Source organism: Gadus macrocephalus, chromosome 6 (genome assembly GCF_031168955.1).
Source record: "Gadus macrocephalus chromosome 6, ASM3116895v1".
In the NCBI taxonomy this organism is placed as follows: Eukaryota; Metazoa; Chordata; class Actinopteri; order Gadiformes; family Gadidae; genus Gadus; species Gadus macrocephalus.
Genome location: NC_082387.1, coordinates 1339755 through 1352468, shown reverse-complemented (window position 1 = coordinate 1352468; position 12714 = coordinate 1339755). Strand labels below are relative to the sequence as shown.

The 12714-nt window shown below is 41.0% G+C and overlaps 1 protein-coding gene across 1 annotated transcript in view; it reads right to left on the bottom strand.

The window, feature by feature from the left end:
* tax1bp1b (Tax1 (human T-cell leukemia virus type I) binding protein 1b) overlaps positions 1-12714 on the bottom strand; it is a 43944-nt gene that overhangs the window by 14680 nt on the left and 16550 nt on the right. The window contains exons 3-9 of the mRNA XM_060053576.1: positions 5747-5849; positions 4156-4346; positions 3756-3914; positions 2790-2938; positions 2558-2648; positions 1803-1988; positions 1128-1379 (exon numbers count right to left, since the gene is read on the bottom strand). Coding sequence (XP_059909559.1) covers positions 1128-1379; positions 1803-1988; positions 2558-2648; positions 2790-2938; positions 3756-3914; positions 4156-4346; positions 5747-5849 — 1131 coding nt within the window. The remainder of the gene's footprint in view (positions 1-1127; positions 1380-1802; positions 1989-2557; positions 2649-2789; positions 2939-3755; positions 3915-4155; positions 4347-5746; positions 5850-12714) is intronic.

Below are 12714 nucleotides of genomic sequence, written 5' to 3'. Positions count from 1 at the left end.
CAACGTAAGAGTAATTGCAGTGGGTCAAGGAGACCAATTTATTAGGGCACCAATTTGGGGTAATCCGCCGAGGTCACTTTGCCTACGTATGGTGTGATGCTGGGGCGATCTGTTATGTGATGCTGAAGCCCGCTGCCCACTGTGGAATGAGAGCGCAGAGCCGACAGTATTGCACCACTGAAGCGGCAGCAGCCTGTAATTCCAGTGGAAGCACGGCGAGCCTCGGGAAGAGGTGCCCAACAGCAACCTGCTTTTAAATTGTCATCCTCATATCTGTATCATCACTCACTCCGTGCGGAATAATGTTGGCTCTGCGCGCTCGTTGCGCTCTTGTTATGCCACCACAGAGGCATATCAACCGTTTTGCTCCAGCCTATTAACTCGCAACCGGTGTTACAAAAAGAATACCCCCAATCCGAGTGATCGATGATGATACAAACGTTAAGTTTTAAGCATGGGCATGTTTCCGCACGTGAACGACTTCATGCCTGTCTACGCTGCAAACTCGTGCATGTTGCAGAAAATGTGCAACAGTGCCCCCTAGGGTCACACTGTTTGGTGGCTTCGCTCCCCATAAAAAGCTTGTCAGTGATTTATGACGTTGATTTACCTTTGAACATATCCTATTATAGGCTACTGTGTAAAATACTGTTTAGAATTAACGTTTGTATCAAGAAAGACAGAACCAGCGAGTGACGCTCTTATTCCCGCTCTCCTTGCTTGACCACGATCTAGCATCTAGGATCGATTGCTCTTCCTCGGGTCCCCGGATGTTAACACAGAATTTTCAGAAATTGAATTTTGCCGCTGAATTTGGCATGCTGAATTTGGGGACGTTGAATATTTGATTTCAAAATTTTTAACATTGAAAAATAAAGCTGAATGTTATATTGGGTTAAATTCAGAGGCAAAAAAATCCAGATACGTTATTTCTATGCATAAATATTCAGTGCTTAGAATTTAATGGGTTTTTATTTTCAAAATCTGATGGCACAGTTTTACTTCCATACGTTTCACCCTGAAATCGAGATCGAAATACGATTAATCGCCCAGCCCTAGTGTATAGACGTTTAAAGCTCTTGATATCCATTGACTATAACTAATCCCCCAGATCCGGTGCCACTCACAGCCTCCTGCTTGGCCTCCGCCTTCAGCTGCTCCACCAGGCGCTCCAGGCGCGTGCACTGGGCCAGGGTGTCGGTCTTGGCCTGCCGCAGGGCGTCCGCCTCAAGCTTCATGCGATACAACTCTGACATGCTGTGGTCGCGGGCGCTGGAGGCATCCCGCAGCTCAGCTGCCAACATAGACGACTGCTGCCGTGTGGCGTGCAGCTGCTCCTCCTTCTGCCTCAGCTGCTCCTTCAGGGCCTTCATGTCCCCCTAGGAGAGCCATGGGAGAGGACACACCTTAAGGATGGACCATGAGGTCACACCTTGGGGGATGGCCACAATCAATGTTTTGTTATATTTAGGAAAATATCTTACTATCTATCTATGGTTCTTTTTCATTATTATTATTATTATTTTTTTTTTAAAAGGTGAGGAGAATGCTGTGCTCATTTGACCAAACACAGTATTTGGTGGGTCCTGGGTCAACACACTCCCGTCACAGCATGACAAACAATACGTATTTCAAAACTATCTACAGTATATTACAGTAACACAAACTAGTGTCACATAAATAACGGGAGATTGAACCTCAGTTAAACTAATAATCAAAAATAATGTACGAAACAACATAAAGAGCAATCTACATAACCCTTTCTGCTTGAATGGAGACCAACTAAATGCTGATGGTCGTACCGGAGGGGAGACCTTGGCCAGGAGCTGGAGGTGCTGCTTCTCCTGCTCAGCGAGGCAGGCCTGGAGGCGCGCCACCTCCTCTTTAAAGCGAGCGATGCTGTTGTCCTTGTTCACGTCCACCGACTTCAGCAGCTGCAGCTCCGCACTCTGCTTCGTGTTCTCCAGCTCGCGGTTCTTCAGGTGAATCTTCGACATCAGCATGCACATACGTGAACAGGCACAGAAACAGGCCAAGTTTAAAACCTTGGGCTACTCGTTTTGCCTTAGTTCATACGGTGCCCATAGCGAGTCGGCAACAAATAGCACAAGACCATTAACATAGATGATGATCTCAATTACAAAACAGAGACTGAGGAAGGCCCATAAAGTCACTTTTCTCGCTATAGCCTGAACGCGTTACAAGTCAAATGAGGTAGAGTGTCTGCTCCTTCTCTGTGGCAGACCCTTGACCCACCACAACAAACCCCAACCCTCAAAAACAACAGATCAACCAGAAGGCAGACAAATACATGCCCTGTTTAGACTAAATAAACAAATGAATGTATAATACTGAGGGTAGAGAAGCTAAGGAAGAAAAATAAAGTGTATGAAATTTAATACTAACATGAAAATGAAAGAAGAGTATGATTTGCATAAAAAAGCACTATAGTTGTGTTTACCATCATTCATGTGGCGTAAGGTATAAATCTGAACACACAAACACAGAGAGGCTAAACTATTTTGCATCCATTATTCTACACCTGATGTCACAGTACCTTGTAGAGCTCCTTTTCATCCTTCTCGTTCTTCAGATGGGACTCCAACGCCTCTTTATCCACTGTCAGCTTCTTTATTTTATCTTTCAAGCTAGGACAAAACAATATCATGTTAACACAAAATCTGTCCCTCATAACAAGCACTCCTATCCAATAGAAACAGTAATCCAATACCAACAAACACAACATACACAAACTAAACCAACTCAATCTGATGCCCAACAGAACCTACCCATCTAGCTCAGTCTCCTTCTGCAGACCCTTCTGGGTGACTCCAATCAGGTCCTGCTCCAGCTGCAGGACCCTGGCTGTGGCCTCCTCCAGCCTCCTCTTCACCTCCTCTCTCTCTTCCTGCAGGGCCTGGGAAGAGTTCTGGAGCTCCTGGATAATAAAGCACACACTTCTCATTCCTCTGCACACCACCAGTGTCTGTTTGTAAAGCCTTCTAGTTTGTTTACATCATCTTATGCTAAGTTCAAAAAGGCAGGTTGCAGTTAATAATATAACTTTCAGTTCTGGACGATATCCTTATGCTAGTGTGTTAATATGTAAACTATTGGAAACACATTAAAAAAACATATCAAAGTAGTCATAAAATGAACAGCCCCCAAAGTTGTTATCATGTCAGAGTTATTTTTAGAACGGAATTATGGAAAATACACAACGAATAAAATATCCAAAGGACTAAATTTGCGGTTACATTTGATGATTTGCAATAAAAACACAGCAATTCACGTTAGAAACGTTCATTACCCACATTTACAGCTGTCAGTATTTGATTTACTCTTCTTCTCAATACACTTTGAATCTCTGTGTTGTGGAGTTAAAAGACGCAGTTACTCCACCTTCCACTAGGAGGCACTGAGAGACTACATGGCTTAACTGAGACTTCAGCCATTAGACTGCTTCAACTAAAACAATCCTAATGTACCTTAAACATTTAAACAAAAGATAATTAAAACAATTCCAAACAGAAGCTTTCATTTGTATTAACCAAATCTTCAAACCAAGTTCGACCTAAAAAAAAATGCATTTTCGATAAGTGTATGTTGCAAACCTTAAATAAAATATATGCAACAGAAAATGTCATACATCAAATGTATATGGCTTAAATTAAGTAAAAGAAACTCCTGAATCCTACCTATTGAATTGGTCTGGTGTGTGTTTGTTTAAGATGGACTTTGACAGTAGTGCTTACTTGGTGCTCTCTTATCAGCTTTGAGTGCATCTCCTCCTCCTGCTCACAGCGCTTCTGTAAGCGCTCCTTCTCCTCCTCCAGCTGTTCCTTCTCCTGCTGCAGAACCTCCATGTTTCCCGACAGCTCTTCCTTCTCTCGCTGGGCTTCTTCCATCTTGCGCTGTGTAGGAGGCAGGCAGGCATTTTGATAATCTATTCCAAAAATCCTGTGGCTGTCGTACCAGACCATCCTGTAGCTATGGGCCCCCGTGCTGAAAACACTTAACAATTGTATGTGTTTTACAAATAGCCTAGGACCCTGTTGAATTGATATGTAGATATAAACAATTATCCACATTGCGTGCCAGGGCATAACCGTTTCTGTTGCCAACATGAATGTGGGTCGTAATCTGGCCTGGTACCTCGAGGAAGCCCGCCTTGGTGGTGACCACCAGGATGTCAGAGTTGCATTCATCCTCCACGGTCAGGAGCTCGTCCTCAGAGGGGCTGTTGGCGCGGAACAGGAAGGGCGTGCTGGCCCCTCGGATCTCCCCTTTGTGGGTCACATAGCAGAACTGGTAGAACTCCCCGTCGTCGTTTGGCACATAGTATCCTGGACAGGAAGGACTCCAGTTAAAACAGCAGTGTCACAGAGCCACACATCGCCCTGAACTAGGCTAGGGTAGGCCTTGACATGGATGTTTACTAGTGCTCTACTGCTCTCCAAAGCCTGCAACATAACAATAATGACCAAGCATCTAGTCCACTTTTTTACCATTCTCCCTGGAAATACTTATCCTGCATATTTTTCCCTACTTGCATGTACTTTTATTTGTACAATTATTTGTGAATAGATAATTTAAACAAAGCATTGCTATCCCAAAAAACAATAGTCTGACACATTTAACTGAGTCAACGTTCTTTGTGTAGACCTACCACTCTCTTGGCGAGTGTGTTATCTAAAGTAGGGATGCAAGATATATCGGCATTAATATCGGTATCGGCCGACATGTTTAAACATATTGGCATCATAAAATTGGGCCGATGTCCACAACCGATGTATATCCTCTAGTTGCTGTTTGTGTGTCGGGAGAGGGAGAAGGAGGGGGAAGGGGATTTCGCCATGTGTTTAGGGGGATTTTTTGTTTATCAACACGGCGGATTCGCAAGCAGAATAGAAAATTTGTTTGACCGGCGGCCATGGTTATCTCCATGTGGTTAGTTTGCAGTTGCAGTGTTAATTAGCGATGTTGCCAGCTTACTGTTACATTAAACTGTAATCAGACAACACGGTTATATGCTATAGACACTAGAGTATCTGTGGAATAAAGACTGGGACGAATTTTGAATTATAAATATGTACACTTTATTTTGAAAGTATAGACCGTCGCGTTTCCCATTGAAACGAATGGCGCGGTGATTATTCTTCAAAACAAGAGCTGGTAAATTGTGATCATGAATTAAACTGTAATCAGACAATGCGGTTATATGCCATAGACCCCAGAGTATCTGTGGTATGAATGCTGGGACGAATTTCGAATTATAAATATGTACACTTTATGTTGAAAGTATAGACCGTCGCGATTCCCATTGAAACGAATGGAGTGTGATTATTCTTCAAAACGAGAGCTGGTAAATTTAGAAAAATTAATTAAAATGTAATCAGACAACGCGTTTATATGCTATAGACCCTAGGGTATAGGTTGGTTGGTAAAGGTTGGTTAGGCTATTTATGTTTTATGGTAGCCTTGTAACCTTGTTATCTGGAAGTTAAATACGTTCTGAAAATAAAGGAAGACATTGAAAAATTCAGTTTGCATGACTTTCAGTCTGTACAAAATTTGATCATCTCAGAAACTTTTTTTAAAAAACATATATCGATATCAGTAAATATCGGTTATCGGCCATAACAGCAAAACTAAAATCGGATATCGGTATCGGCCAAAATGTTCATATCGGTGCATCCCTAATCTAAAGGTGGCAAAGTAAAATTACGTTATGCTATGGTCTTACCCTGAAAGACAACCACTCTGTTGACCGTGGTGCCTTCCACATAGTTCTCCAGGAGAGGGGACCACAAGAAGGTGTAGTAGTCCCGTGCAGTGCTCCAACCGACCTGAAAGAGGATGAGGTACATCAGTTTAACGCAAGCAACATAACAGTGCAGGATACTGAATGTTCCAAAATAATCTTTCAGGCTCTGCATGAGTGACACTAGCCGTGGTGTAGTTTAATGAATGACTGCTAGTGATCTGGCTCGCGATGGCTGTTAAATTATTTCTTAAAGACAGGAAGGGATCCCTCTAACTAGTCCTTTCTTGCCATGTTCATGTTGCATATGGCAGGTCTCTTGCCAAGTACCAGCCAAAGTAAGGAGTAGAAGCTACAACTCACTTTAGACAGGAAAAGGGAAATAGGTGAAAATTTTATACAAAGGCAACTTCAAAATGAAAACCAAAATGTAATTATATGTATTTTATGTGTTGTTAACTGATGGCTGATGAGGGGGTAAAGCACAGAAAACACATCCATAACTTCAGCCAACTGCCATAAAACTGTCAAACTAAATCACCGTCACATGATGTAGGCTGGTTCTCTGCCTGCACTGAAGGCTTGCGCAGACTTCCAAACACAAGGACCCCTATATTCCCAAACCGGAGTGCTCCATTTATTTTCTATAATCAACCATGCAAATTATAGCACACAACGTATGGTGGTCCACTGTTTCTAAAACCATCTGCAGCCGATGATGTCGACATAAAGGACATCATTCCTTGCTTATTTGGTGAGCGGCATTAAGGCGCGGGTCCTCATACTTGGTTGTGTTCCTCAGAGCCAGAGATAGCAGCTCTGGGCTCAGAGCCGCCCGGTTGTTACCAAGGGGCGCTCCAGCCTGCAGCAGTAAAGAACAGGAAGCCATTAAAGTGTGCACCTAGTTAGGCAGTATCGTTACTGAAGGCCATTACCACTGCACTCATTAGAGCAGGGAAGGTAGCTGAGAGAGCTGGAAAGGAATTGAGAGGAACTTCAGCTCGGGCCACAAGGTCTTTCTTACTTAAGATTAAGGCAATGGTTGGGCTTTCATACTCCATGAAGTAGCAAGAAGCAGATGCCAAAGCTATGAAGTTAGACCAACAAGGTAGACAATTTAGACAAGGAAAGTTTAATGAATAGCCTCAGAACCCATTGAATCCCTGCAATCCTTTAACACCACATTATAAGAGACGGTTTCACCAACATTCCAGCAAGTTGTGCATTAAGGAGTGTGTCAACAGAAGCCCATGGCAACCATTGTAGTAGATAGTATGCCGTCTATGTGCCCGTCAGACATAGAACTAAAAATGTATGGGCATTTTTTCCATCAATCATATACAGGGGTTGTGCTCAGCGACAGTTTGTGTCTTCTGCTAAGCCACTCCAACTACCTGTCCTGACAACACACTTCATCCTAAATGTAACCTTACATTTCTTTCCTGGCAAGACCTTCAATAAGGCCATCTTTTTTCATTCATAAAACATCTTTATGTGTATGGACATGTTGCCTGGATTACATCTCTGAAATAGTTTCTAAGTTTTCAAAACAACAAAGGCCACATATAGATATATCCATAGCAGATAGATGGCAGAACAGCATCTGCTCAACACCAGGTTAGAGCCACTACAGCACCTTACTGAGCTGTAGCAAGGATATTGAGTCGTTGAGAACAGGGAGTTCAGATCCAAGGATCTCTTTGCATGCAAGCACCACAGAGTGCTTGCATGAGAGCCAGGAAAATGTACATGGTGTGTGTGTGTGTGTGTGTGTGTGTGTGTGTGTGTGTGTGTGTGTGTGTGTGTGTGTGTGTGTATGTGTGTGTGTGTGTGTGTGTGTGTGTGTCTGTCTAAATTGCTGGATAACATATATGCCTTGATTCTTGGTAAATGTGAACGGAATGGAGTGGTTCCCTTTCAACACACACCTTCAGTACCTAAAAAACAAAAACCTAGTAATCTGACTAATAAAGCTACATGGTTAAAGTACGTTTGAGATTAGTTCAATGGTTATTGGCTCCAATGGATTCAACCTGGTCTCACAGGAATCCGTGAAATGACCACGGGCGCTTAACTCAAAATTCTTGGTGGCCTCATGGAATCACTGCGGTTTCCGTGATGCGGCCACGGATTTCGCTCCAGTGCAAGTTAATGACACGCATATTCCGTGGCAGACACGTGTCACGTAGGCTATATGTCAAAACCACAAATGCAACAAAGGGTCAATGCTTTGTATTATGGATACTCAAATTTCTTAAGCAGATCATATTTATATTTATTTATTTCGTTGCTTCGGTCTCGAAGCATATATTCGGAGACCACCAGACATCCTCAAAGCAACAAAATAAATAAATAAATCTAAATATGATCTGCTTCGAGGATGTCTGGTATTCTCCGTATATATACGGAGACCACCAGACATCCATGAAGCAACAAAATAATAATAATAATTTATTATATATACTAAATAAATAATTACATATATATATTATATATATATATATATTAGTGCTGTCAGTTAAACGCGTTATTAACGGCGTTAAAGCAAACCAATTTTAACGGCGTTATTTTTTTTATTTAACTTATTTTTTTGGGCTCAAAACAAAGAAGCAGTACTGCTATGTTGAAGGCAGTATGTTTGTATGTTCATTGTTTAATTGCACTATAGGCTTTTTTTTTGTATCGTCCTGATTTGATCAGTATACGCCAATGTTGTTATCAATAAAAAAACATTTGCACAAGGCAAGCCGATGCACGTATAGCCTAGTTTTGGCCCGAATGCCATTATTCAGGCTTTGAATAGGCCTACTCGTTGGTTTTTACTCATTCCAGAAAAACACACCATCAAAAACAACATTAATAATTCCTATATACTCCCTGGGACCGATTTTGACAGTATTGGCATATTTTGTTGAAGATTTCATAACTTTAGAACGTTAATTAGTAGGCCTAAGCAGGGGTGATTCTAGGTTCAGACTTTTGGGGGGGCTCAACCCAACGAAGCCTCAGGGGTATATGAAGTATATAAAGTCCTGTCCAAATTGTTTTTATTACACAACCTTTATTTTCTTAGTTACTATGCTGTTGTATGTCTAAGACAATAGCTGGCAGTGTCAGCTAAACAATGCAGTTCTGAACCACTAAAGTGATGAATGGAAAAATACTGTTTGGTTTAAGGAATAATCAATGGATGTGAACTGTAATAACAAATTTGAGGTATATTAAATTTCCTTTGTGTAAGTTTCACCCAAAAATGACCATATTTCCCCTTTTTTTTCATTTACAGATACTGAAATACATTGGTACAACATGTACTAGATTAATAATATGAGAAACATATTTCGGGAGCACTAAACTATGTTGTCTCACTTTCAGGGACCCATACATTTTTATAAAACTTCTGATGCAAAACAAATTGTTCTGATGCAAAAAAAAAAAGGGGGCTAATTTTCAGTCAAAACAAACAAGCTAATCAACAAGTACAAAATGTTCTAGACCAGTGGTTCTCAATTATTTTCTGTCATTCCCCCCCTAGGAGACAGACATTTTTTCACGCCCTCCCTGAATTGAAATAGCCTACTATTGAGAACCTGCTAATATTTATTTATTTAGATTAATAAAATTAGCGGAGATAACATCTGCAACAACTTAAATCAATTTCCAAGTTTAGTTTATTAACTCAATTTGTGATATTTAACAAGACTGCTAAGTCTGTGTGTATCTCTAAACATAGAAACAAGAGCAAATTATTAACTTGGGTTTGCATTTAATTAAAAGTATTTTTAAGGAGTAAACATTGGTCACTTGTCAGCTTCATCAACTTATTCCCTTTCAAAAAAAATAATATATGTTCATCTTTCAAGCATGAATAAAGACACCAAGTCCCTCTGTCATGACTTTGTAAGATCCAAATTCTTGTAAAACTTCTGACCCTTGGTTTTGTTTATTTCAAATAAAAAATAAGTAACTTATTAAAATAAATAAATAAGACACTAAGTCCCGTCTGCCGCTCACTACTAAAACCTTTTATAAGCTGAGGGCATTTTCAGTCTCATAGTATTAAAACATGTGGTACTTGTTGATTAGCTCACGTTGTTCTGGCAATGAATATGCCCTTAGCTGATAATGCCAGCGTTTTTTTTTCAACTGAAGATTAGCACCCATGTCAACTTTTTCTGCTCCTTGCACCTAATCATGCTTATCATGCTACGCAGCATTACAAGCCTTTGCGGACTAAAACATGAAGCAATTCAAGAAAAGGCATAGATAGAATCGCCTTGTGGTCGTCAACTGTCATTTAATAAACACCTGACAGATTATGTCAAGGTTTTAAAATGATTATTATTATTATTACCTGGTCATGTTATCACACAGTTGGAAATTGTCGATTTCGAAGACTAGCTAGCTTTTTTGACAGACAAAACAGCAGAAACTATGTTAAGTGCACTCGTGCTGCATTTTTGGGTTTGTCAAACAGGAGACGCCCACCCACCAATCAGAGGTCAGAGATTCCTGCAGGAAGGTTGCGCTCGATTTCACTAGCCCATTTGAACCTGTTCATTAGTGTAGAGCATCCATTCTCTCATTGCTTGTGTAAAAAAAAAAGGTAGAATATTAGATTTGAGGACGAAACGATAGGGTGGGCTAAGGCAAGTTTTGGGTGGGCTTGAGCCCACCCAAAAAAGGTCTAGCTTCACCACTGGGCCTAAGTAAATTGGAGTTCTTTAGTTTTTCCCCGTGGAAGCAAAAGGTCAAAAGGTCAGAAAGAGCCGGCACGACGCCCCTTATGAGATAGCAAAAAGTTAATGTGAATTTGTCTCATAACTTTTTGCCATTAATAAAGAGAGGCCTGATTCTCAGATATGCATGTTGGATGGCTAGGGTGTAGGTCTGGGAAGAACTTCAGGCCAAAATCTTGCAAGCGAGACGCTGGGTGAGGTGCAATGAGATGGAGCACTTGCTGAGTAATTTCTTGTAGTGTTGGAGTCCCAAAGTTGATGATCGTATGCATCCTTTGAGACCCCCTTTGCTATAAAAGAGACCCCAGCCCTATAGCTTACTTGTTACTGTCCTTGACTCAGAAGTTAGGTATTGCACATTTCCTTTAGGGCTTCGGCCTCCTAATTGATCATGTAGTATATTTGAATGCCCTCTTTCATAGATTTTTAATATGACAGTGATAAAAAAAAAATATGAGAAAAAAAAAGTCACTTTGATTACAAAAGTAATGCCCTGTTTACACCTACCCGATAGTGGGCCCCGATGGTGCCCGATGGCTAAATCAGCAGCTATCGTTATAACATCGGCAAATAGCGTGGTTGCATCGGGAAACACCGTTACTCTTCCCGGGAACATCGTTAGACAACGGGAAGAAACGGGAAGAAATGCTCAATGTTCGGGCAACAACGGGCAACATCGGCAAAGAACGAACATGTTTGTTAATTTTGGGTCTATCGGGGTAGAATCGGTTACCAGGTGTTGCTATGGGCTAATCGGCTATAATCGGGAATAGAACGGGAGTACAACGTAAGACATCGCAAATCGTTCGGGAATTTTCCTGGGCACATCGGCTATATTCGTTAATCTTCCGCGCTTTATCGTGTTTTATCGTCTTTATATCGGCAACCTCAACACACGAAAGACCCTCGAGAACCCTAGACAAATAACGATTGTGAGTGACCAGATTGTGTTAAGGAAGACCCTCAATCTGCCACTTGGGTATAAATAGGGGGTGATGGATGGATGTCCTACTTTTATAATTACAGGGTACTTCGCCCATTTAGAACCGGCGTTCTATTATTATAAAATCGCTATTGTAATATAAATAAATATATAAATAAATATCAGTCTAAACCAGTCTCCCCTTTGCCTTCTCCCGAAATGACGCCAAATGACGCCAAACGCGTAATTTGACGTGTTTGGCGTCATTCGAAATGACGTCAAATGACGCCAAACGCACTTCGGGTGTCTTCCCTGGCATACATCGTTATGTTATCGTTATAACATCGGGTATGTGTAAATGCTACCCCGATAAATTGACCCGATCATACATTTTTAGCCCGATGTCACCCGAATCACCCCGACTTCCACATCGGTGGTCCATCGGCCATTAGCGGCCATTAGCGGGATGGTGTAAACGGGGCATAACTTATTAATTACGAGTTTAAAACACAGGAAACTACAGAGATGGGGAGCGGTCGACGGCAACCACCACAGCCATCACAGTCACGTGACGTGGACGCAGGCCCATTGAAAAAAATAGGCCAAAACGTAGGCGTGTCACATGTTCAGAGCCGTTATTGTAATGCATTTTGCGCTGTGGGCAGTTTTACTACAATCTGGTGTGAGACTGGGTTTAAGGGACGTTTCAGTTTCTGAGGGGGTCTGCTGATATAATTCAGATGAATTGGATTGTTGTTTTGACGCTCTGAAGTCAAAAATAATCTCCCAATTGAATTGCAATGGTTAAATATTGAATTAATTAAATATCTAAATATATATTAGCCTATATAAATATACAATTATTTAGTTATAATATTATAAGTAGATCATGTAGTTATCGATATAACAAGATCTGTATCTGACCATTGACAATCCACTTCCACCAATCCAATCAACGAAAAGGGTTGTAACACCAACTAACACGTAGGCCTACTTTTTCTATGGGAAGTGTGGTTCAGGAATAACCAGACAATATTCAAATATTAACAATATAAAAGCTAGGCTAGACGTACAGCATATCATACATTTGACATGTATATAGAGTTAGGCTATAGATTCTATCTATTCTTCGCGTTATCATTACATCCTTTCTCGTTACATCAATATAAATTCTTGTTATAACGAGATCTGTATCTGACCATCCTCTCGGAAATTCTATGAATGAAATTCATATTGACGGTATGGCACTATATCACTATTCTCGCCCATCCATCTTGATTTTAATAGAC